The 27254-nt window shown below is 39.8% G+C and overlaps 1 protein-coding gene across 1 annotated transcript in view; it reads left to right on the forward strand.

Moving 5' to 3' along the window:
- LOC129678037 (STAM-binding protein-like) overlaps positions 1–19515 on the forward strand; it is a 34078-nt gene extending 14563 nt beyond the window's left edge. The window contains exons 5-11 of the mRNA XM_055608709.1: positions 18–315; positions 587–826; positions 1671–1795; positions 2512–2649; positions 5738–5850; positions 6828–6927; positions 19459–19515. Coding sequence (XP_055464684.1) covers positions 18–315; positions 587–826; positions 1671–1795; positions 2512–2649; positions 5738–5850; positions 6828–6927; positions 19459–19515 — 1071 coding nt within the window. The remainder of the gene's footprint in view (positions 1–17; positions 316–586; positions 827–1670; positions 1796–2511; positions 2650–5737; positions 5851–6827; positions 6928–19458) is intronic.
- The last annotated feature ends 7739 nt before the right edge of the window (positions 19516–27254 follow it).

Here is a 27254-nt window from a genome sequence, read left to right on the forward strand (position 1 = left end):
AAATCTTTTTTCTGTAGAAGCAGAAAGAAGAGGAAACAGCCGAGCGGGCATCCTTCTGGGAGGACATAAAATCAGGATGTTCCGGTTATTGCTCTTTTCCATTTGACCCATTGAATGGACCTGAAGAAAACAGAAGTGGAGAAGTAGGAGCTGCTATTACATTATCAGCAAAGGAAGCTCGACCTTCCTCAATACCAACCAAAACCTCCAGCCCACCACAGCAGTGTCCAATAGAGGAGAATGCTAAGTTTGTCACCCCAGGCACATCAACATCTGCCAAGCAGCCTGGGGATAATGATCCAGAAAAAAGCACAGGTAAGTGGCTGGCTCTTTGACCCCCTCATGGGAAGAACAGCTTTGCTACCCCACAGAGGAGGACATTGCAGCCAGTCCTGATGAGACCTGATAAGCTAGAGTCAAATGCAAGGGGAGGAGGACCTCACCTATCACTTGACTTAGAGAGGGGCAGAGAGGAGACGAGGGAGGGAGAGTGGGATTGGGAGGGAATGAGGGAGGGGGCTACAGCTGGGATACAAAGTAAATAAACTGTAATTAAGATAAAAATATAAGTAAATTAAAAAATCAGGGTTCTCTAGTTGGCACTCTGTTCCTTTTGATCGATTGTATGGACCTAAAGAAAACAAAAGTGGAGAAGTAGGACCTGGTGCAACAGTAAAAACAAAGGAAGCTCAACCTTCCTCAGTACCAAACAAAACATCCAGCCCACCACAGCAGTGTTCAAGAGAGGAGAATGCTAAGGTTGTCACCCCAAACACATCAACATCTGCCGAGCAGCCTGGGGAAAATGGCCCAGAGGAAAGCACAGGTAAGTAACCACAGGTTTCTAACTTGTAAAAGACTTGTGTAGAATTGGTTCCCCATTTAAACACAGGAATTGCAAGCTAATTGCAAGATGAAGTTATAGTATAGAAATGCAGGTTTATTGGGAGTAACTCTTGGATGCAGTACTGGGGAAGAAGGAGGAGAGAAAGAGAAAAGCATGCAGAGAGGGAATGAAGAAAGAGTGAGGAGAAGAAGAGGAGGAAAGATGCACAGAGAGTAGAGTGAGAGTAGAGAGAGAGATAAAGGAACCTAAATGTCTGGATTATATAATAAGGGTTAGCCTCTGCCTCTGGGCTTGAAAGTACAGGGTAGGGGGTCATGCCTTCCTTGCCATGCTCAGCAACAGGTAGGGACCAACGGACCCTGGGAAACCTAGAGGCCAGGTGCCCTTTGGTATGGTCTGAAACCTAAGAGTTCCCATTGCATCTGGTTCAGCCACACAGGTGTGAGACTGGAGCTCACCAGGAAAGTAGGGACATGCTGGTGGACAGGTGTCTGAAGCACTGAGCACTATCACATAGAATGTTGCATGTTCCTGTCCATGTCCTCATTCTTTGGCTTCCATGGTCCACTGACACTCATCTCATAGTTACATCCAAAAATATTGCTCCATCCATTCAAGCGGACTATAAAGTCCATGGTCCCAGCTCCTAGTCAGCTGTACCCAGAACTTGGAGAAATCAAACCCGGCTCACTTTGTGATTCCATCATGGGAAGGAATTCATGGGGAGAATCCCAATGACATTTCCTTTCTCTCCCAGGCTCTCAAGATGAGTTCTGCTCATGAACACCTGGCTCTGTTTTTCTCTTTTTTTTTTCCATTGCAGTTCAGGAAGTCAGAGGCCTACATCCTGTGATCCTCCCTCATGATCTATGTGAGAAATTTCTTAAGTCTGCAAGGAAGAACACTAAGAAGAAAATTGAGACCTGTGGTGTTTTGTGCGGATCCATGGTAAAAATATGAAAAGTTCTTCCTGATCTGAGGCTGTTACTTCTCCTTGTCTTCCCATGACTTTCAGAGAACATATCCAGGGTCTGTGTCCATAGACATCACCAGACAGAAGGAACTGTAGTTGACAAGGCCTGGAAACCTTGATTTGATGACTTTGTATTTGGTTGCTTTTCAGAATCCTTTGAACCATTTGCTTTGATGTTATAGTTAGAAATTTTCATTGTAAATGGTAGCTAATGCTGCTAATTCCTGTTACTGCCAAACTGAGGCTGAAGGCTTCCTAGAAGTTCAAACCAGCTTCACAAGGAGAAAGAGACATTGTCTTGAAGGCAAAGAAAGCAGGCCAGCAGACAAACAGGGAGATAGGCAGGAATGAGGCATGAAGACATGCATGTTGACTAATTCCTTTTGGGTCCTGGTCTGAGCACCTACTCTGGTAAGCCTTGGAATGTAAATTATGAACACCTCAGCCCCTAAGCACACATGCTGAGTTCTGCAGGCAGGAGTCTATACCTAGGATATGCCAAGAGGGACATCTCAGGGTCATCTCAGCATCTGTTCCTTTATATAGAACCTAAAAGAGCTCCCAAGATTGTGAAACACTGAGGGGAGGGAGAACAGTAAGGGTCATTCACTTGACAGATTCACTTACTTGTGTTATGAGAGAGAGGGATTGAGAATTCTAGGGAATAGTAATAAGTTATTTTCTCTTTCAGGTAGGAGAGGAGTACCAGATCACGCACATAGTCATACCACTCCAGGAAGGAGGCCCTGACTACTGCTATGCCACCAATGAAGAGGAACTGTTTTTTATTCAAGAAGAACTGGGGCTTCTCACCTTAGGGTGGATTCATGTAAGCAAATAACTTCCCTGATGGCAGGGTTCTCTTTTCTCTCTTAGAAACATCCTGCCTAAATCTTTCTCTGCGCAGAGTCAATCCATTCCATATCATTCTTCTGTTTAAACATGCAGTCAATAGTGTTCAGGGTGAGTCATAGGACCATTTCCTATTGTTTCAACAGCTTTTAAAATTTTACCTTTTAATGAAAGCAATTCTGCAAAGTCCCTATTCGTTGAGAGTCTGTGTCAACAATGGAACCTTGCCTAGGCTGTAAGGGAACATGGTATAGGAATCATGTCCCCCCCAAATTATATAAATTACACTATTTTAAATAATACAAGAGAGTTATTTGTAATGATTGTATTTTGTATTCATGAAGAAGCACTTTTTTACACACCCAAAGATATCCTACCTGTGAGATTTTTAAGTGTTTGCACATGCTGAACATACTTCTGTTGATTTTCAGGTAAACACAGTAACTTGCCTAGAGATTTCTTCTTAATGATTCCCTCATTATCAAGTACTGAAGCTCACAGAACAAGAAGCTTTTCTTGTAGTAGTGACAGGTGTAAGCCACAATCACATGGTTTATTTCCAGGTTTTAAGATATCATACATACGTATACTCAGAACATGAGAAGTTGAGATTTTTGAAGCAGTCTCCTGTGACTTCATGATTTTCAGTTCAATACAAATTCTTACTGTTTTGCCTAAATCAACAACATACTATGCATTAATCAAAATTTGGCCCTTTGTGTCTGGTAACACAAATGGGCTATCCCACATAACTTAGTGCCAATTCAGATGAGCCATTTTGGACTATATTTTTCAGGAGATAAATCTGTATCCCTGTGAGTTTCAGAGAAGAGGGGCCACACTTGAAGTGACTTATGATGACTTGTAAAGATGGGCCAGAAGGGGCTCAAGGGAGAGAGTTGAACATTGGATATCTACACTGGGTTCTTGCATCAGTGAGCAGTTCTGTTGGTTGGGATTTGTGTTTGGTATCAGAAAAGGATGACATATATTTGTTGGTATGACCTATCAAAGCCATGGACTCCATTGTCTGGTGTGGGCAGGAAAAATAGTGGTGATTTTGAATAGAGAGAGAACTGTTTGGGTTATTCTGGGTAAAACAATTTCATGACTAAAACCAGAGTCCAGAAGTGAAAATGAAGAAGATACAAGGCTGATTGAGATGTGAAGATCAGTTAAGGTTTGGGAGCTGCCAACATCCAATGAGAAGATAGTAGCAGTCTGTTGAGGAAGAGTGAGATTTAGAGATCCAATTAATAAGGACCAGAGGCTGGGACAGAGCAAGTTTTCAGTTGGGCTCATGGTGATGGCAATGATCCTCTCATAAGGATGAGTAGGGCTTCTAGAGAAGGACTGAGATTGGAAGTGGAGATAATTCTTACTGTGTGGAATTTAAGGTGTTGTCAGATATCAAATCTATGTGGCGATTGGAAGGAAGTTTTGGGAGGCCAGGGGAAACCAGGAGAGAGACCTGGGAGGCTTCTGCATGGAGTTGACCTAGGAAATGTGGTAAATGGGGAGAGCTGGCTGCAAGAGAATCCATTCTCTGGCAGCTGAGGTGGAGGTCTAATAAGGAGAACATGGAACACAGTGGGTGATGAAACAGCAACAATGCTGCAGGAGTACTGGTTAGGAGGTTCTCCTAAGCCACATAGCAAGGAGAGTTGAAGAATTAATTCAACATGTGACTCAGACAGGCTCCAGCAGGGTGAGTATTCATATTTCCTCCTGGGGTTCTGAGTATATTGGCTAATGAATTTTAGGCCATGGTGGGTAAAGAATTCAAGGTTTAGCAGATTCTTAGAAATCTGGGTATAATGGCACCCCCATGGGATTTTACCACTCAGGAGGATGAGGCTGCTGTACGATGACTTCAGAACCAACCTGGGCTAATAGAAAGACTGTGCCTCAAAACAAAAGTCATCTCATGAAGGTTATGGCTATTTTTAGAATCTGTCATGACTTTCATACAAAAGCTTAGATCTAATTTCTAGATATTAGGAGAAGGAAGAATTATAACTCCGCTCTTAGCAGAACTTAGTTAAGAGAGTACTGACAGATGAGGGAACTGTCAGATGGTATGAACATGGTTTTGTCTTGTTGATGTTGGTTTTCTTGATTTTAGTTTTTCTTTGACTTCACTATAGTTTTATTAAATAAGGCTTCCTTGTGAGTGTGCTTACATGAATAGTACAATTTAATAGTTCATTGAATAAATATAATGTGCATACACAATTTAGGAAAAGAAACAGGAGCCTAGTCCAAATTCCTTCCTTCCTTCCTCCAGATTGAATTTTGCTTTCACCATCTATTCCTGGATTTCATTACTGACCACGTCCTACATGTGCCTCCTGCCATGCCAACAGGACTTGAAATGCAATGGCTAGATATGTAACTTTTTACCTCTGCCTTCCTTGGCTTAACATCTGCAGGATTCATCCCTACTCTGACATGCAGTTGTCTGATGTGTTTTTATGCTCTTGATCCAGTTAAAAGGGGGAGGGAAGAAAAGGAAAGAGGGGTAAATCAAGTGACAATAGTACAGTACCACATCGGAAGGGCAGAAGGGTCTCCTCTTCACACAGGGAGTAAAAGCATGGGGTTCAGAGGCAGCAGTGAAGACAGACAACTGAAGACCCAGAGAGATTGTTGAACCAATATTTGTAGTGGTGATCCAAAATCTTGATGAGGTAGGACTCAGCCTGCTGTTTGCAACAGGGAAGCAGATATGGGTTAGAAGTTGAAGGACAAAACTTGAAATGGTTACCTTTTAGACATCAGGTATAACTAAACATGAATGAATAAAAGAGTCTTGTTCTCAGTGAGGGAAAAACCAAATGTGATAGAGAGAAACTTAGCTTCTTTTGACCTTTGTGTGTTAGGAGGACAGAGATTGTCCCCTCTTCCTTCTCCAGCTAGCAGATGAGTGTTTCTCTTGAATGAGTTGAGGAAACTTAGTAGGGGCCAATTGTTGAAGTTGGTTGGGCTTGCCTTTCTTGGTGGATCAGACCTGGCTGGCTATGCTCACTTGCAATTCTTGTCTTTTTTTTTTTTTATTTTCATAGACCCATCCAACCCAGAGAGCATTCTTGTCAAGTGTGGACCTACACACCCATTTTGGCTATCAGCAGATGCTGCCTGAGTCCATCGCAGTGGTGTGTGCCCCCAAATACAAAGAGTGAGTGTGTAAGATTCAGATCTGTAAGTAAGGTACAAGAGCAAAATGCTTTTGTGGCTGAAAATTATTTAAAATTCATCTATAGAGTATCTTAACATTGCTATGAAAGTTAAGTTCAACATTCTAATTTATACTAGTCCTCTTAAAAAATAAGGTGACATCACTGCTGATTTTCTAGCACAAACTATCAAGAAGTAATCTCAAGAGGCAGAGATTGAAGAAATTCTACACCAAACATTGTACATGAGTGTCCTCTCTTTTCATTCCCAATGTCAAGTTATTCTGAATTCAGCAGATCTAGTATTGGAAAAGCAATGAATTATCTTGCTTTCCTGACTAAAAATAATTTTGAACCATGGATGTTATTCCATAGTTACAAGAAGACCCTGATTTTAGCATTTTTATCTCTTGTTCCTCACATTATTGATCTAAATAGACCTAATGCATTGCTTGTTTCTTCTTCCTACTCTTTTCTACTGTTGAATTCTTCTGCCCAGTTTGGTTATGGTGAAATAAAGATATTCAAAATGAGAGAGAGATAGACAGAAGGGTATGTAGTCATACAGGGGCAAGAGTAGGAGTATAAGAACAAGAGGAGGAAAAAAAAGCAAAAAGAAAGAATGAAAGGAAGAATTAAAGAAAGAAAGAATGAAAGGCAGAAAGAAAGAGAAAAGGAGAAAAGAAAAAAGAAAGGATGAAGAGTATGATTAGGAATAGCACAAGGAGAACAATGTCTAGGAGAAGATAAAAATGGCAGCAATGACTCTGAATTGGAGGAGGTTCACAGGTTCTAGCAATGGGAAGAAGAGTTATACAGAGAAAAGAGATAGGAGAAGGGGTGAAAAGAGTGAGTGAATGAGAAACAGGGAAAGGGGTCTAAGAAAGGAAGAAAAGATGAGGGAAAGGTGGACAAGAGAGAGGGAAGAGACCTAAGGGCATCATATCTCCTTGACTGTGAGTCTGCTTTTTCATTTCAGAACTGGAATTTTCTCACTGACACCTACTGGACTAAAAGAAATTTCCTGCTGCCCCTGGAGGGGGTTCCATCCTCATAGAGAGGACACTCCTCTCTTCAGCGTATGTATCTTTGTACAATGAATCAAGACATTGGTCTCAGCCAGGACCTAGAGCTGATAAGGTCTTTTCTGATGCACTTCGAAGTTCAGCATCATCAGTCACATTCCTAAAAATCCATATTAACTGTATAATTAGAAAGCAGTGGGCAGTGAAGAGAAGTTTTCTCTCATTACAATCTGATCATTTATAGCCTTTGAGGATATTGACCCTTACTGATCCTTTTACCAAATATCTGTGGATTTTAATATCATGTACTTTCCAGTGCTCTGGAGAGAATAATGGAAGTAGGACTGGGGTGTACATCAGGGTCAGAGTGTGAGCTCAGCATGCTTGAGACTCTGATTTCCATCTCTAGTATCATGGGGAAAAGAACCAACAGACAGAGTATGGACTCCATTAGTTTATTTAATGCTTATTACATGTTACATTGTTCTACACCAGTATCAGTTACTAAGTTTCAGTTAGACATAAGAATACAAAGGAAAAGGCCATGTAAGATAGGTAAATTAAGCATCTTTTTTTAATTTTTATTTTTTTATATTAATTACCAGTTATTTACTTTGTATCCCAGCTATAGCCCACTCCCTCATTCCCTCTCAATCTCACTCTCTCCCTCACCTCCTCCTTGCCAGTCTTTTAGTCCACTGATAGAGGAGGACCACCTTCCTTTCCATCTGACCCTAGTCTATCAGGTCTCATCAGGACTGGCTGCATTGTCGTCCTCTGTGGCCTAGCAAGGCTACTTCTCCCTCAGGGGGTGGAGGTAAAAGAGCCTTTCACTTCGTTCATGTCAGAGACAGTCCCTGTTCCCCTTACTAGGGTTCCCATTTGGATGCTGAGCTGCTGAGGGCTACATCTGAACAGGGGTTTTAGGTTATATCCATGCATGGTCCTTGGTTGGAGAATCAATTTCAAAAATACCCCTGTGTTCAGATATATTTGATCCTTCTGGAGCTCCTGTCCTCTCCAGGTCTTACTAATTCCCCCTTCTTTCATTTGATTCCCTGCACTCTACCCAAAGTTTGGTTATGAGTCTCTGTATCTGCTTTGATACACTTCTATGTAGAGTCTTTCAGAGGCCCTCTATGTTAGGTTCCTGTCCTGTTTCTTGTTTTCTCCTACTTTCAATGTCCATCCCAATTGTCTTTCTAAGTGAGGATTGATCATCTTAACCCAGGTCCTGTTCCTTGTTTAACTTCTTTAGGTGTACATATTTTAGTATGTTTATCCCATCATATAGGTCTGGTATCCTCTTATAAGTGAGTATATACCATGTATGTCTTTCTGCTTCTGGGATACCTCACTCAAGATGATGTTTACTAGATCCCACCATTTGCCTAAAAATTTCATGATTTCCTTGTTTTATATTATTTTTTTTATTAATTACACTTTATTCACTTTGTATCCTTTGTGGTTCCCTCCCTCCTCCAGTCCCAATCCCTCCCTTCCTCCACCCTCTACATGCATGCCCCTCCTCAAGTCCACTGATAGGGGAGGTCTTCTTTTCCTTCCTCCTGATCCTAGTCAATTAGGTCTCATCAGGAGTGGCTGGCTGCATTGTCTTCTGTGGCCTGGTAATGCTGCTTCCCCCTCAGGGGGAGGTAATTAAAGAGCAGGCCAATCAGGTCATGTCAGAGACAGTCACTGTTCCCATTACAATGGAACCCACTTGGACACTGAACTGCCATGGGCTACATCTGTGCAAGGGTCTTAGGTTATCTCCATGCATAGTCCTTGGTGGGAGTATCAGTCTCAGGAAAGACCACTGTGCTCAGATTTTTTAGTTCTGTTGCTCTCCTTGTGGAGTTCCTGTCCTCTCCAGATCTTACTGTTTCCCACTTCTTTCCTAAGATTCCCTGTACTCTGCCCAAAGGTTGGCCATAAGTCTCAGCATCTGCATTGATAGTCTGAAGGGCAGAGCCTTTCAGAGGTCTTCTGTGTCAGGCTCCTGACTTGTTCCCTCTTTTCTCCTTCTTCTGATGTCCATCCTCTTTGCCTTTCTGGATAGGAATTGAGCATTTTAGTCAGAGTCCTCCCTCTTGATTGGTTTCTTTAGGTGTACAGATTTTAGTAGGTTTATCCTATATTATAAATCTATATGAGTGAGTATATACCATGTGAGTCTTTCTGCTTCTGGGATAGCTCACTCAGGATGATCTTTTCCAGCTCCCACTATTTACCTGGAAATTTCATAATTTCCTTGTTTTCATTGCTGAGTAATATTCCATTGAGTAGATGCATCACAATTTGTGCATCCATTCCTCCACTGAGGGGCATCTGGGCTGTTACCAGCCTCTGGCTTTTACAAATAAGGCTGCTGTAAACATGGTTGTGCAAATGTCTTATTGTAACCTTGAGACACTTTTGGGTATATGCCTAGGAGTGGTCTAACTGGATCTAAGGAAGCGCTATTCCTAGATGTCTGAGATTGTTGTCCAGAGTGGTTGTACAAGTTTACATTCCCACCAGCAGTGGAGGAAGGAGGGTTCCCCTTTCTCCACACCCTCTCCAGCATGTGTTGTTCCTTGAATTTTTGATCTTAGCCACTGTGATGGGTATAAGGTGAAATCTTAGGGTTGTTTTGATTTGCATTTCCCTGATGGCTAATGAGGTTGGGCATTTCTTTAAGTGTTTCTCTGCCATTTGATATTCATCTATTGAGAATTCTCTGTTTAGCTCTGTACTCCATTTTTTTAATTGGATTACTTAATTTTTTGATGCTTACCTTCTTTAATTCTATATATATACTGGATATTAGTCCTCTGTCAGATATAGGGTTGGTGGAGATCCTTTCCCAATCTGTAGGCTGTCATTTTCTTCTGACTACAGTGTCTTTTGTTTTACAGGAATTTTATGTTTCATGAGGTCCCATTTATTGATTGTTGCTCTTAGAGTCTGTGCTTTTGATGTTCTGTTCAGGATGTTGTCTCCTGTGCCAATGAGTTCAAGGGTCTTCCCCACTTTTTCTTCTAAGCGGTTTAGTGTGTCTGGTTTTATACTGAGGTCTTTGATCCACTTGGATATTAGTTTTGTGCAGGGTGATAAGTATGGATCTATTTGCATTTTTCTACATGTAGACAGCCAGCTAGACCAGCACCATTTGTTGAAGATGCTGTCTTTGTTCCTTTGAATGATTTTGGCATCTTTGTCAAAAATCAGGTGACCATAAGTGTGTGGATTTATGTCAGGGTCTTCTATTCTATTCCATTGATCTACCAGTCTATTTCTATGTCAGTACCATGCAGTTTTTAGTATTGTTGCTTTATAGTACAGCTCGAGATCAGGGATGGAGATACCTTCTGAAGATCTTTTACTGCAGAGCATTGCTTTCATAATTCTGGGTTTCTTGTTGTTCCATATTAAGGTGGAAATTTTTCTTTCAATGTCTGTAAAGAATTGTGTTAGCAATTTGATAGGAATTGCATTGAATCTGTAGATTGCTTTTGGTAAGATGGCCATTTTTACTATATTCATCCTGCCAAGCCATGAGTATGGGAGATCTTTCCATCTTCTGATATCTTCTTCTAATTCTTTCTTCAGAGACTGAATTTTTTTTTTTTTATACAAGTCTTTGACTTGTTTGGTTAGGTTCACACCAAGGTACTTTATGTCCTTTGTGGCTATTGTGAAGGGTGTTGTTTCCCTAATTTCTTTCTTGGCCCTTTTGTCTTTTGTATATAGGAGGGCTACTGATTTTTTTTAGTTAATTTTGTATGCAGCCACTTTGCTGAATGTGTTAATCAGCTGTAGGATTTCCCTCGTAGAATATTTGGGGTCACTCAGGTATACTATCATATCATCTGCAATTAGTGATACTTTGACGTCTTCCTTTCTGATTTCTATCCCCTTGATCTCTTTCAAATGTCTTATTGCTCTAGCAAGGACTTCCAGAACAATGTTGAAGAGATATGGAGAGCGTGGGCAGCCTTGCCCTGTCCTTGATCAGTGGGAATGATTTAAGTTTCTCTCCACTGAGTTTCATGTTGGCTATAGGCTTGTTGTATATTCCCTTTACTATGTTCAGGTATGTGCCATGTTTCCCTGATCTTTCCAAGACTTTAAACATGAATGGATGTTGGATTTTGTCAAATGCCTTTTCAGCATCTAAGGAGATGATCATGTGGTTTTTCTCCTTCAGTTTGTTTATGTGGTAGATCACATTGATGCATTTCTGTATATTGAACCACCCCTGTATGCCTGGGATGAAGCCTCCTTCGTTGTAGTGGATGATGTCTTTGCTGTGTTCTTGGATTTGGTTTGCAAGTATTTTGATTTTTTTTTTTTTGCAAGTATTTTTCATAGATGTTCATGAGGGAGATTGGCCTAAAATTCTCTTTCTTTGTTGGGTCTTTGTGAGGTTTCTGTGACTGTGGCTTCATAGAATGAGTTTGGTGGTGTACCTCCTGTTTCTATTTTGTGGAATAGTTTGAAGAGTATTGGTGTTAGCTCTTCTTTGAAGGTCTGGTAAAATTCTGCGCTGAAACCATCTGGCCCTATGCTTTTTTTGCATGGTAGACTTACTTTTGATGACAGCTTCTATTTCCTTAGGGGATATAGGACTATTTAATTGGTTTACCTGTTCTTGATTCACCTTTGGCATGTAGAATCAGTCAAGAAAATTGTCCATTTCATTTAGATTTTTAAATTTTGTGGCATATAGACTTTGGAAGTAAGACCCAATTATTGTTTGGATTTCTTCAGTGTCTGTGGTTATGTTCCCCTTTTTATTTCCAATTTTGTTGATTTGTATAGTTTCTCTCTGCCTTTTAGTTAGTTTGGCTAATGGTTTGTCTATCTTGTTAATTTTCTCAAAGAACCAACTCTTGGTTTTATTGATTTTTCGAATTGTTTTATTTGTTTTTATTTGATTGATTTCAACCCTGAGTTTATTTCCAGCCGTCTTCTCCTCTTTGGTGTTTCTGCTTCTTTTTTTTTTCCTTAGGGCTTTTAAGTGAGCCATTAAGTTGCTTGCATGAGATGTTTCGAATTTCTTCTTGAAGGCACTTAGTACTATGAACTTTCCTGTTAGCACTGCTTTCATTGTATCCATAAGTTTGGTTATGTTGTGCCTTCATTTTCATTGAATTCTGGGAAGACTTTAATTTCTTTCTTCATTTCTTCTCTGATCCAGTTGTCATTTAGTAGCAAGTTGTTCAGTTTCCATGTGTGTGTAGGCCTTTCCTGTTTTGTCATTGAGTTCTATCTTTAGTCCATGGTGATCAGGTAGGATACAAGGGATTATTTCAATTTTCTTGTATCTGTTGAGGCTTGCTTTGTGACCAACTATATGGTCTATTTTGGAGAAGGTTCCATGAGGTGCTGAGAAGAAGATAAATTCTTTTGTGTTTGGGTGAAAGGTTCTGTAGATGTCTGTGAGGTCCATTTGATTCATGTCCTCTGTCAGAGACATTGTTTCTTTGTTTAATTTCTGTTTTGTTGACCTGTCATTTGGTGAGAGTGGGGTGTTGAAGTCTCCCACTATTAATGTGTGGGGATCTGTATGTGGTTTAAGTTTTATCAGTGTTTCTTTTACAAATGTGGGTGCCCTTGTATTTGGGGCATAGATGTTCAGGATTGTGATATCTTCCTGGTGGAGTTTTTCCTTGACGAGTATGAAGTGTCCTTCTCCATCTCTTTTGATTAATTTTTGTTGAAAATCTATTTTATTAGATATTAGAATGGCTACTCTTGCTTGCTTCTTGGGTCCATTTGCTTGGAAAACCGTCTTCAAGCCCTTTACTTTCAGGTAATATCTGTCTTTGTGATTTAGGTGTGTTTCTTTTATGCAACACATATAAGATTGTTGGGTCTTGTTTACGCATCCATTCTGTTAGTCTGTGTCTTTTTATTGGAGAATTGAGTCCATTGATGGTGAGGGAGATTAATGACCAGTGGCTAGTAGATCCTTTGATTTTGATGTTGGCTGTGGTTGTGTGTTTGGCTACTTTTTGTTTTGCTGTAGTGAGGTTATTTATTTCCTGTGTTTTTTTGAAAGTAGTTAGTTTTCTTGGGTTGTATTTTTTCTTCTAGTATCTTCTGTAATGCTGGATTTGTGTGTAATTATTTTTGAAATTTGTTTTTGTTCTTGAATTTCTTGTTTTCTCCATCTATGAGTACCGAGAGTTTTGCTGGGTAAAGTAGCCTAGACTGACATCTGTGTTCTCTTGGGGTATGCATGATATCTGTCCAGGCTCTTCTTGTTTTTATAGTTTCTGTTGTGAAGTCAGGTGTGATTCTAATGGGTTTGCCATTATGTGTTACTTGGCCTTTTTCCCTTGTAGCTTTTAGTTTTTTTTCTTTGCTCTGTATACTTACTGTTTTGATTATTATGTGACGGGAGGATTTTCTTTTCTGGTCTAATTTATTAGGTGTTCTGTAGGCATCTTGTATTCTTATAGGCCTCTCCTTTAAGTTGGGGAAATTTTCTTCAATGATTTTGTTTAAAATATTTTCTGGGCCTTGGAGGAGGGAGTCTTTTTTTTTTCCTCTATTCCTATTATTCTTACATTTTGTCTTTTTATGTTGTCTTGGATTTCTTGTTTGGTTTGTGTCAGGAATTTTTTAGAGTTATTATATTCTTTGACGGATACATCGATTTCTTCCATTGTATCTTCCACACCTGAGATTCTTTCTTCCATCTGTTGTAGTCTGTTGGTTATGCTTACCTCTGTAGTTCCTGATTTCTTTCCTAAGTTCTCCCTCTCCATGATTTCCCCCATTTGTGTTTTCTTTAATTTTTCCAATTCTATCTTTAGATCTTGAACCGTTTGTTGATTTTCTTTATCTGTCTGACTGTATTTTCCTGTTTTTCCATCAATTCCTTCAGCTGTTTTTTGAACATTCCTCTGTTTCTTTTATTTCATTCAGTGATTTAATCATTTCCACTCTGAACACCACAAACTGTTTGGCTGCATCTTCCTCTATTTCTTTAAGGATGACCATAATCTCTTTTATTATATCTTCCCCTAATTTTCTATGCATTTTATTTGCTTCCTCCATTAATCTCTTCATAAGCATAGATGTAAGGTCATTTTCTTGAATTTCACTTATGTTAGTGTGTCCAGGGCTACTTGCCCTTGGATAACTGGGTTCTGGGGATGCCATTTTGCTTTGCCTTCTGTTGGTTATGCTTTTTTGTTAGCCTCTACCCATCTCTCTGTCTCAGGTGTTGTCTGTTAATTTCTGGTGCCTGCTGAGTCCTGGGGTGGGGATAATCCACTTGGTGGGGTTCTGAAGTTCTCCTCTGCTTTTTGGGTATGGCCATCTGAATGGTGGTGCTTCTCAGGAATTGTCACAGTTCACTTCAGGTGTATGGACCTGTGTGGTAACTGTCGTGTTCAGGAAGGCTTTCCTTTCATCAGGAGAGGTCCTGGTGATGGATGCCCTGCTGCTAGGTTTCTTGCTCTGAATTTAATGAGCAGCAGCTGTTGCTCCTAAGGTGTAATTGTTGGGTGCAGCCCTCTTGAAGAACCAGGGATTCCCACAGTTTGTCAGTCTAGCTAGGGATAACTGGTTGATCCTTGGAGTAGTATCTGAGGGCTGCTGTAATGGCTCTCTGGCTTTTGTAGGTCTGAGGATGCAGCTGTGTGCCCCAGTGCCCTAGCGGTACTTAATAATGGCGCTCATTATTGAGCGCTCATGCCTGCAGTAGAAGGCTAGAGCCTAGAGTCTGTGTGAATCCAGAAAGTCTTTTGGAGCTGGATGTCCTGAGCATTGGACCTGATGATCCCCCCACTGTGAGATTTCCTCCTGACAGAGACACCCAGTCTTTGCTTTGGGGACAGCCGTTCTGTCTGTGATGGCGAGTAGAACCCACAGGCACAGACTTAACGTGGCTCCACCTTTCTGCCTTTCTGGGGATTGGGTGCCTGGGCATCTGCTGAAACTGGGTAATATTTTCCGAGACCTTTTCTGGGTGGTGGTATTGGCTGAGGGCTCTGAGATCAGACCAGCTGTTCCCCTCCCTGTGGGTTTGCACCCGACAGAGAAACTCAGTCTCTGGTGCCCTGGGGCCCAAAGTTCTATCTGGGGCAGCGAGTCAGGCACAGGGAGGACTCTGTGCCAGTGCCAGTGCCTAGGTCCTCGGCTCTGGCTCTGGGCTGACTCCTGGGCGCTCATGGAACTCTGAGTCTTTTCCAGGGAATGTCTGTGTGACCTAAGGATGGTCCCAATCTTTTCCTGCACTGTGGGGTTATCTCTCGATTGGAAATACCAGTCTCTGATGTTGTGGGGCCCACAGTTCAGTCTGGGACAGTGATCAGAGCACGCTGGCATGTGGCTCTGGGCTGGCGACCAAGCGCTTGGTGGAACTGAGATCTCTTCTGCAGTTTAGCTGGGTGAATTAAAGCTGACTGAATCCCCCACCATGGGGTATCCTCTTACCTGGGAAACACAATCACTTGTGTTTTAGGGCTGCGAGTTCTGACTGCTGGTCACTGTGCCAATCCTGCTGTGCTGCTGGTCAGAGCGAGAATCATCCCTGCGCTGCCATCTTGCTGAATCCCGATTTCCTTGTTTTTAATTGCTGAGTAATTCCATTGTGTAAAAGTGCCACAATTTCTGTATCCATTCCTCCGTTTATGCATATCAGGGTTGTTTCCAGGTTCTGGCTATTAGAAATAAATCTGCTACAAACATGGGTGAGCAAATGTCCTTATTGTGTACTTGAGCATATTTTGGGTATATGCATAGGAGTGGTATAGCTCCATCTTGAGGTAGCACTATTCCTAAAAGTCTGAGAAAGAGCCAGATTGATTTCTAAAGTGGTTGTACAAGTTTGCATTCCCACTAGCAATGGAGGAGGGTTCCCCTTTCTCCGCAACCTCTCCAGCATGTGTTGTCACTTGAGTTTTTGATCTTAGTCATTCTGATGGATGCGAGGTGAAGTTTCAGGGTCCTTTTGATTTGCATCTCCCTGATGGCTAAGGATGTTGAGCATTTCTTTAAGAGTTTCTCTGCCATTCTATATTCCTCTACAGAGAATTCTGTTTAGCTCTGTACCCCATTTTTTAATTGGATTACTTGACTTGTTGTTTTTAACTTCTTTAGTTCTTTATATATTCTGGATATCAGCCCTCTGTCAGATATAGGGTTGTTGAAGATCCTTTCCCAATCTGTAGGCTGTCGTTTTGTTCTGATGACAGTCTCCTTTGCTTTACAGAAGTTTTCAGTTTCATGAGGTCCCATTTATTGATTGTTGCTCTTAGAGCCTGTGCTGTTGGTGTTCTGTTCAGGAAGTTGTCTCCTGTGCCAATGAGTTCTAGGCTCTTCCCCACTTTTTCTTCTAGCTGATTTAGAGTATCTGGTTTTATGTTGAGGTCTTTGATCCTTTTGGACTTTAGTTTTGTGTAGAGTGATAAATATGGATCTATTTTCATTTTTTTTGCATGTAGACATCCAGTTGGACCAGCACCATTTGTTGAAGATGCTGTCTTTTTTTCCATTGAATGGTTTTGGCTTCTTTGTAAAAAAATTAAGTATAGGTGTGTGGGTTTATTTCTGGGTCTTCTATTTGGTTCCATTGATCCTCCTTTCTGTTTCTATGCCAATACCATGCAGTTTCTATTATTATTGCTCTGTAGTACAGCTTGAGTTCGGGGATGGTTATACCTCCAGATGATCTGATTGTTTTGGAGATCTGGGTTTTTTGTTTCTCCATATGAAGCTGAGAATCTTTTTTTCAAGGTCTCTAAAGAATTAAGTTGGTATTTTGATGGGAATTGCATTGAATCTGTAGATTGCTTTTGACAGGATGGCCATTTTCACTATGTTAATTCTGCCAATCCATGAGCATGGAGATCTTTCCATCTTCTGATATCTTCTTCAATTTCTTTCTTTAGAGACTTAAAGTTTTTTTTTTTTTCAAACAGGTCTTTCACTTGCTTGGTTAGTGTACCCCAAGGTACTTTATGTTGTTATTGGCTATTGTAAAGGGTGTTGTTTCCCTGATTTCTTTCTTGGCCCTTTTGTCTTTGGTATACAGGAGGGCTTCTGATTTTTTTGAGTTCATTTTGTGTCCTGCCACCTTGCTGAAGGTGTTTATCAGTAGAAGGAGTTCTATGGTTGAATTTTGGGGGTCGCTCATGTAGACTATCATATCATCTGCGAATAGTGACACTTTGACCTCCTCCTTTCTGGTTTGTATCTCTTTGATCTTCTTTAGCTGTCTTATTGCTTTAGCTAGGACTTTAAGTACTATGTTGAAGAGATATGGAGAGAGTGGGCAGACTTTTCTTATCCCTGATTTCAGTGGGATTGATTTAAGTTTCTCTCCATTGAGTTTGATGTTGGCTATAGGCTTGCTGTATATTACCTTTACTATGTTTAGATATGTGCCTTGTATCCCTGACCTCTTCAAGTCTCAGAATGGACATTTTTCCTATGTTAATCCTGCCAATCCATGAGCATGGAAGATCTTTCCATCTTCTGATATCTTCTTCAATTTCTTTCTTAAGAGACTTGAAGTTATTTTCCAACAGGTTTTTTACTTGCTTGGTTAGAGTCACACCAAGGTACTTTATGTTTTTAGTCGCTATTGTGAAGGGTGTTGTTTCCCTAATTTCTTTCTTGGCCCTTTTGTCTTTGGTATACAGAAGGGCTTCTGATATTTTTGAGTTTATTTTGTATCTAGCCACTTTGCTGAAGCTGTTTATCAGCAGGAGTTCTCTGGTTGAATTTTTGGAGTCACTCATGTAAATTATCATATCATCTGTGAATAGTGATACTTTGACTTTTTCTTTTCTGGTTTATATCCCCTTGATCTCCTTTAGTTGTCTTATTGCTCTAGCTAGGACTTCAAGTACAGTGTTGAAGAGATATGGAGAGAGTGGAAAGCCTTGTCTTGTCTCTTATTTCAGTGTGATTGATTTATGTCTCTCCATTGAGTTTGATGTTGGCTATAGGCTTGCTGTATATTGCCTTTATTATGTTTAGGTATGTACCTTGTATCTCTGATCTCTTCAAGACTTTAAACATGAATGGGTGTTGGATTTTGTCAAATGCTTTTTCAGCATCTAAGCATCTTTTTTTAAATTAAAATTTAATTTTAATTTAAGAAATATTTTACACTATTAAACTTGTTATTTGCTGAAAATTCAGTTTGGACAACAACAACTTTGTTTCCAAATGGATCTAGAACATATATAGATAATTTTATACTTATTAGGCAACTGCCATTGTTTCCATTTACAAGCAAATAAAATAAGGTAGGGAAAAAGGTCAGAACTATTAAGCATCATGTGGGACTTAACATCTGCTTGTCTGTAGAATACAGCATTCTCCTACCTACCTGAGCACCTGGAATAGCTCAGGTCTCTATGACCTAGAATGAAATCCTTTTTAAATCAACAAAGGAATGGACTACTCAAATAGCATTCAATTCTCTAAATACTACTTGGAAAGGAAACACATTGTCTTCCTCTCCTCTCCTATTCCCACCCAGCTCTAATGTCCTCTGTGCTTCCTTTAAATGACATGAATTAAAGCTATCATAAACTCAAGTTTCACAGCTCCTGGGTCTGAAAGGGAAGTCAGTTGCAGAGTACAAAAGGTTGGTGGGAGCTGGCCCTTCCCCCAGGCTGTCTCACTTCTAGAGGGTGGTCTCATATACACTCAAACCAAGTTTAAAGTGGCCTGAGTGCTCTGCTTGGAATGAAATTTTTTACCCTGGGATTCTGCTTAGATATTTGCGTTCTCACTTGCCACAGGAGGTGGTTTCTTCTCCCAGGCTGTGTTCAGTGATAACACACTTAGCATGACCAGATTGATCTCTGTGTCAGCTCAGCCTCAAGTCAATGATATTCTGGACTTTGTATCAGCCTGGACTCTTCTATACAGTTTGCATTCAGAGGAAAGGCAGTAACATAGTGAAAGGACTAGAACCTGTCCCATAAAGTATATAAGATTCAGAGATGAAGCCACAGAGATCCAATGAGATGTAAAATCCTGGGAGCATATTGATTAAGCCTTGTGATTTTGTTTTACATATGAATACCCTCAAGGACTCTTCATACGGTTATCATCACAGCACCAAGATTGCATTGGACTTGCTGGTTTCTTTTAATAAAGAGATATATGGCTCTGGAAAACATGTGGAAAGATATATGGGAGACACTGACTCTGTCTACGATGAGTACTAGGCAGGAGTGCTGGGTCCCAGACTTTTGTCCATGTATCTCACTGACATCACAATCTCACCTCTAAGCTAATAACTACTGGCCTTCAGAGAGCTTCTTACAGTAGAGGCTTATGTCTGGGGACATGGCTCAGTTGGAGAAGAGCTTGTGTTTCAAGCACAAGGTCCTGGATTCCACTTGCAGTGCTCCTGAAATATGTCATGATGGTATTCGTCTATAGCACAGCACTGGGAGCTAATGGCAGGAAGATAAGTTCAAGATCCTCCACAACTACCTAGGTTATATGGTCTCGTCTACGTCAGAAGAGCCATTCTTTTGGTATAATGTCATAAATATAAGTTGTTTCAAAACAAGAATTTTCCATGCTTTGACCCTGTTTACTTTTCTTCAATTGCAGGACTGTGGCCATGTCACTACACGGAAAACCAAAGTGATGGTCACAGATTTACGATGAGTATAATCCCACTAACCAACAACAGTGGGAATCTCTGTATGTGTGTGTGTGTGTGTGTGTGTGTGTGTGTGTGCGCACGCGCATGTATGTGTGTGTGTATGTGTTTGTGTATGCATGTATTTTATATATATGTGAGGGTGACACAAACACACATATACATATATATATATATATATGTGTGTGTGTGCATAGAGTGGTGACATATCTTTGTGCATGTTCAACTTATGTCACGTATGTTACTTGTTTGTCATGGTTGTTATTTGTATGTCTTGTATGTTATATCTGTGTCACATATGTTCACAATGTGCTTATTACTGAACACTGAGCTCATTCACAGTGCCCAGAGGAAAACACTAATGTGTTTTATTTTAAGGTTTATTTTATTTTTATTTTATTTAGTAGTTCGTAGTGAGTGGAATTTGATTTTTGTCAGATAGTATATTTGTTAATAAATTAAGACATTTTCTGGCCAGGAACCCATACTGGTATAAATTCCCAGTGCACCTAACACTTGCCTGCCTCAACTGCTGGGCTCCCTGAAAAGCAATGAAAAGAAATCAGCAATATTATTCCTTAAATCACCTTCAAAGACCCTTAGCACTTACATTTACACACCTTAAAGCACATGTTTAGAACGTCACAACTTAAGCTTTTCTGTCCTCAGACCTTTACAACTTGTAGTCACACCCTCTGCATGAAGCTGTTGATCTGACTCTCCTAAAGTGTGTAAGTGTGTATCTGCCTCTTGGATCCTACCATTGTGGGTAACAGTAGATAAAGCAGGCAGCTCCAGGGTGACATTTACTCACTGACAAGATGATCTTAGTGGTTAGAGCAGATAGAGAAGAAAACAACTGGAGAGGGATACTGAGAGAGGATTTTTTTTTTTTTTTTTTGGAAGAGGGTAGTTTCAGTAGAGGAAGAGGAAAGCATTTTAGTAAGGGCAGTTGCCCAGCCCATAATGGTAGGATCCAAGAGGCAGACACACACTTACTGAATAGTAGAGGAGAGTCAGGTGGATAGAGCAGGTGGGATGTACTGGCAAGTTGTCTGGCAGAAGCCAGCAGAAACACAGACTCTGAACATTGCTGTGTAGTTATTGTTTAAGTTTAATTTTGTAATGGAATATTTTGTTTTCTCCTACTGTTTTGATTGAAAGATTTGCTGTGCATAGTAGTCTGGGTTGGCATCTGTGGTCTCTTTAGTGTCTGCATGACATCTGCTGAGGTGCTTCTGATTTTCAAAGTTTCTGTTGAGAAGTCTGGTGTGAATCTGATAGGTCTACATTTATATGTTAGTTGGCCTTTTCCCCTTGTTGCTTTTAGTATTTTTTCTTTGTTCTGTAGATTTGGTGTTTTGACTATTTTGTGATGCAAGGAGTTTCTTTTCCGGTTTAGTCTATTTGGTGTTCTGTAGGCCTCTTGTATGTTTATGAACATCTCTTTCTTTAAGTTAGGAAAATTTTCTTCTATGATTTTCTTGAAAATGTTTCCTGGACCTTGGAGCCTGGAATATTCTTTTTAATCTATTCCTATTATTCTTAGATTTCATCTTTTCATGGTGTCCTTGATTTCTTGGCTGTTTTGTTTAGAACTTTTCAGATTTTACTTTTTCTTTGAGGGACGAATGAATTTCTGCAAGTGTATCTTCAGTGCCTGATATTCTCCCTTCCATTTCTTATATTATGTTGGTGATGCTTACCTCTGTGGTTTCTGATCTTTTCTCTAAGTTCTACAGCTCCAGGGTTTTCTTTGTTTGTGTTTTCTCTATTGATTCTAATTCTGTTTCCATGTCTTGCACCATTTCATCCATCTGTTTGAATGTGGATTTCTGTCTTTCCATAACAACCTTTATTTTTATTTATTTATTTATTTTTGTTCATTTAATTTCTGTAGGCCACTCCATGTGCCTCTATTTGTTTTTGCTGTATTTACCTGCATTTCTTTAAGAGCTTTGTTCATTTTTTTATGTGCCTCTAGTAACTGCAGAAGCATAGATTTGAGATATTTCCTGTGTTTTCGATGAATTAGCTTATCCATTGGTTTTTGGGGTTGCTGGTGAAGCCATGATATCCTGTTTTTTGTTTTGTTTGTTTGTTTGTTTATTTATTTATTTATTTATTTTGATTTGTTCTTATGCTGACCTCTGGCCATCTGCTTATCTATAACTGTCACTGTTTGTTCCTGGACTCTATACTTCAGATTGGGTCTTTCTGTCTCTGGTGTGTGGAGTATTCTTCCGGATGATGAGAGAGGTCCACCGGTTTGAGAGTGGATGTTGGTGTTTCAACTCTATCTAAGGGAGGAAGGTTGCAGGTATACCTGTGTACAAGTGTGAGTATGTGCATGGAAGTGTGCCTTGAAGGACAGGATGCTAAAGTGTGTAGATGCCTGGGAGGGTGGAACTTAAGCACAGGATGGGTGTACGTGTTGGCCCTGTTCTCAGGAACAATATGCATTCACAGGTGCTCTAAATACCTCAGCAGCCTACAGACCTGTCTTACTGTCATCCTGGTATACAAATATGTCTGGGCTCCAGGATTTGTTTGCCTGGACTCCACTGGGAGACCCACAGAACACGGGTTTAAATGTTGAGAATGCTGTACCAAGGATCCCTCTCTTGTCCACAGTGGGGTTGAGGAGGGAGTTATATAATATCTGGTTGCTAGCACAGAGGGACCCTTCATATGGAGCCCTGCAAGCACTCATTTAAAGGTGCACTCAGTCACTTGCAGGCCTGTGTACAGTAGAGAGTAGAGTAGATTAGAGTCTGAGAGTAGAAAACAGGGGGATCACATATGCTTTCTGATTAGTGCTGCTAGTGAGTGAGTGTGCTTTTAAGTGAGGGCATGCAGAACCCAAGATCCAGGGACCCTCTATGCTAACAGCCAGATATCAGATCCCTCCCACCCATACCCACACTGTGGGCAACATAGGGATTCATGGGACAGTGGTCTCAACATTGAAGCCTCTGTTCTGTGGGTCTACCAGTGGAATCTAGGCAAGCAATTCCTGGAACCCAGACAGATCAGAATACCAGGAGGAGAGTAACACAGGCCTGTAGGCCACTGAGGTATTCAGGGCACCTGCCTTTGTGCATTGAGCTTGTGAACAGTGCCAGCACCAGCACCCCCTCCTGTGCTTAAGCCCCACATTCCAGGCATCTACACACTTTAGCATCCTGTCCTTCAAGGCACACTTCCATGCACACACTCACACTTGTACACGTGTACCTGCAACCTTCCTCCCTTAGACAGAGCTGAAACACCAGTATCTACACTCAAACCAGTGTATCTCTCTCATCTTCCAGAAGAATACTCCAGACACCAGAGACAAATGGACCCCGTCTGAAGTACAGACTCCAGGCACAAACAGCAACAGTTATAAATAAGCAGATGGCTAGAGGTCAGCATAAGAACACATCCAACAAAAACCAAAACATAATGGCTTCACCAGCAACCCCCAAAATCAACGGATAACCTAATTATTCAGACACACAGGAAAATTATCTCAAATATATGCTTATCCAGATATTAGAGGCACATAAAAAGGAAATGAAAAAAAAAAAAAAGCTCTCAAATACAGGCAAATACAGCCAACAAATAGATGTGCAAGTAGAGGCACAATTAGTAGCATATAGAGAGGAAACAAAAAAAAAATAAAAAATAAAGGCCATTATGGAAAGATAGGAATCCACATTCAAACAGATGAAGGAAATGGTGCAAGACATGGAAACAGAATTAGAATCAATAGAGAAAACCTGGGAGCTGGAGAAATTAGAGAAAAGATCATGAACCACAAAGGTAAGCATCACCAACAGAATACAAAAGGTGGAAGAAAGAATTTCAGGTGCTGAAGATACACTTGCAGAAATTGATACATCTCTCAAAGAAAAAGTAAAATCTGAAAAGTTCTAAACACAAAACATCCAAGAAATCAAGGACACCATGAAAAGATAAAATCTAAGAATAATAGGAATAGACAAAAACGAAGACTCCAGGCTCCAAAGGCCAGAAAACATTTTTAAGAAAATCATAGAAGAAAATTTTCCCAAGTTAAAGAAAGAGATGTCCATAAACATACAAGAGGCCTTTAGAACACCAAATAGACTAGACCAGAAAAGAAACTCCTTGCATCATAAAATAGTCAAAACACTAAATCTACAGAACAAAGAAAAAATACTAAAAGCAACAAGGGGAAAAAGGCCAACTGACATATAAATGTAGACCTATTCACATCAGACTTCTCAACAGAAACTTTGAAAACCAAAAGCGCCTTGAGAGATGTCATGCAGACACTAAAGAGACCACAGATGCCAACCCAGAATAGTATATCCAGCAAATCTTTCAATCAAAACAGATGAAGAAAACAAAACATTCCATTACAAAACCAAACTAACCAATATCTACACAGCAAACCAGCCCTACATAAAATACTAGAAGGAAAACAAACTACAAACCAATGAAAACAACTACACCCAAGAAAACACAGGTTATAGATACCTTCACAACAAAAAATTAAAAGAAAAGAAGCATTGAAACACAGTAACATCACCAATTCCACAATAAAAGAAACTAATATTCATTGGTCACTATTATCTATAAACCTCAATGGACTCTACTCTCCAATAAAAAGACACAGACTAAGAGAAAGGTTTCGGGAACAGGATCCAACATGCTGTTGCATCCAAAAAAAAAAAAAAAAAAAAAAAAAAAACACATTTCTGCAAAAAAGGTAAACGATATCTCAGAGTAAAGGGCTGGAAAATTGTTTTTCAAAAAAAAAAAAATGAACCCAGAAAGCAAGCTGGAGTGGCTATCCTAATATCTAATAAAATAGACTTTCAACCAAAATTAATTTAAAAACATAAGGAGGGGCATTTCATTCTCATCAAAGGAAAAATCTACCAGGAGGACATCACAATTCTGAACATCTATGCCCCAAATACAAGAACACCAACATTTGTAAGTAAAACATTATTAAAGTTTAAATAACACATCGATCCCAACACCTTAATAGTGGGAGACTTCAACATTCCACTCTCACCAAGGGACAGATTATTTAGACAAAAGCTAAATAGGGAAATAGTGACAGGTACAGAAATCCTAAATCAAGTGGACTTAATAGCTGTCTATAGAACTTTTCACCCAAACTCAAAAGAGTATACCTTCTTTTCAGTACCGCATGGAACCTTCTCAAAATCAACCATATACTCAGGCACAAAGCAAGCCTCAACAGATACAAGAAGATAAATAATCCATTGTATCCTATCAGACCACCATGGTCTAAAACTTGATCTGAACAACAAGAGAAAAAACAAAAATCCTACATACATATGGAAACCAAATAACTCTCTATTCAATGACAGGAAGAAATGACAAAAGAAATTAGAGACTTTCTAAAATTCAATGAAAATGAAGGCACAACATCCTGAAACTCATGGGACACAATGAAAGCAGTGCTAAGAGAAAGTTCATAGCACTAAGTGCCTCCGGAATGAAGTTTGATACATTGCATACAAGCAACCTAATGGCACACCTAAAAGCCTTACAATAAAAAGCAGACACACTGAAGAGGAGTAGAGGATTGGAAATAATCAAACTCAGAGCTGAAATCATTGAATAAGAAACAAAGAAAACAATTCAAAGAATCTATGAGACCAAGAGTTTGTTCTTTGAGAAAATCAACAAGAAAGACAAACCCTTAGCCAAACTAAGTAAAAGGCAGAGAGAAACTATACAAATCGGCAAAATCAGAAACAAAAAGGGGGACATAACAACAGACACAGAGAAAATCCAAACAATCATTAGGACTTACTACAAAAGCCTATATCCCACAAAATTTGAAAATGTAAATGAAATGGACAATTTTCTTGGTATCTTTCATTACCAAAATTAAATCAAGATCATTTAAACATTGAATAATCCTATATTTCCCAAGGAAACAGAGGCAATAATAAAATCTCCCCCCAAAAGCCCAGGAACAGATGGTTTCAGAGCAGAATTCTACCAGACCTTCAAAGAAGAGCTAACTCCAATTCTCTCCAAACTATTCCACAAAATAGAAATAAAAGATACATTAACAAACTCATTGTATGAAGCCACAGTCACCTTGATATCTAAACCACAAAAACACCCAACAAAAATAGAACTTCAGACCCATCTCTCTTATGAGTTCTTGTAAACTGAATCCCAGAACACATAAAAGATATCATCCACTAATACCAGGTAGGCTTCATCCCAGGCATGCAGGGGTGGTTCACTATCTGAAAATCTGTCAATGTAATCCAGCATACAAACAAACTGAAGGATAAAATCCACATGATCATCTTCTTAGATGCAGAAAAAGCATTTGTCAAAATCCAACATCCATGCATGTTTAAAGTCTTGGAGATATCAGTGATACAAGGCACATACCTAAACATAGTAAAGACTATATTCAGCAAGCCTATAGCCAACATCAAACTGAACAGAGAGAAACAATACATTCCCTCCAAAAGCAGGTACAAGGCAGTCTACCCACTCTCTCCATATCTCTTCAACATAGTACTTGAAGTCCTAGTAGAGCTATAATACAACTAAAGGAGATCAAGGAGATACAAATCAGAAAGGAAGAAGTCAAAGTATCACTATTTGCAGATGATGTGATAGTTTAGATGAGTGACCCCAAAAATTCAACCAGGGAACTTTTTCAGATGATAAACATTTTCATCAAAGTAGCTGGATACAAAATAAACTCATTAAAATCAGAAGCCCTCCTGTATACCAAAGACAAAAGGCTAAGAAAAAAATTACAAAATAGCCAGTAATAATATAAAGTACCTTGGTGTTACTCTAACCAAGCAAGTGAAAGACCTGTTTGAAAAAAAAAAAAAAGTAAAGTCTCTGAAGAAAGAAATTGAAGAAGATATCAGAAGATGGAAAGATCTCCCATGCTCATGTATTGGTAGGATTAACATAGTGAAATGGCCATCCTGCCAAAAGCAATCTACAGATTCAATGCAATTCCCATCAAAATTCCAACACAATTCTTTACAGACCTTGAAAGAACAATTCTCAACAGCATATGAAAAAAACAAAAAACCCAAAATCTCCAAAACAGTCCTCTACAACAAGAGTTTGTCTGGAGGTATCAACATCCCTGATCTCAAGGTGTAATACAGAGCAATAGTAATAAAAACTGCATGGTAATGGCATAGAAACAGAATGGTGGAGCAATGGAATTGAACAGAAGACACAGAAGTAAACCCACATACAGATACTTAATTTTTGACAAAGAAGCCATAGCCATACAATGGGAAAAAGACAGCACCTTTAACAAATGGTGCTGGTCTAACTGGATGTCTGAATGCAGAAAAATGCAAATATATCCATATTTATCACCCTGTACAAAACTAAAGTCCATGTGGATCAAATATCTCCACATAAAACCAGTCACACTAAGTCGGTTAGAAGAAAAAGTGGGGAAGAGCCTAGAACTCATTGGCACAGGAGACAACTTTCTGAACAGAACACCAACAGCAAAGGCTCTAAGAGCAACAATCAATAAATGAGACTTCATGAAACTGAAAAGCCTCTGTAAAGCAAAGGAGGCTGTCATCAGAACAAAACGATAGCATACAGAATGGGAAAGGATCGCCAACCGTAAAGGATCTTTGCCAACCCTATATCTGACAGAGAGCTAGTGTCCAGAATATATAAAGAACTAAAGAAGTTAAAAAGCAACAAATCAAGTAATCCA

This window comes from Psammomys obesus, unplaced genomic scaffold, assembly GCF_907164565.1.
Source record: "Psammomys obesus unplaced genomic scaffold, mPsaObe1.curated_primary_1811, whole genome shotgun sequence".
NCBI lineage: Eukaryota > Metazoa > Chordata > Mammalia > Rodentia > Muridae > Psammomys > Psammomys obesus.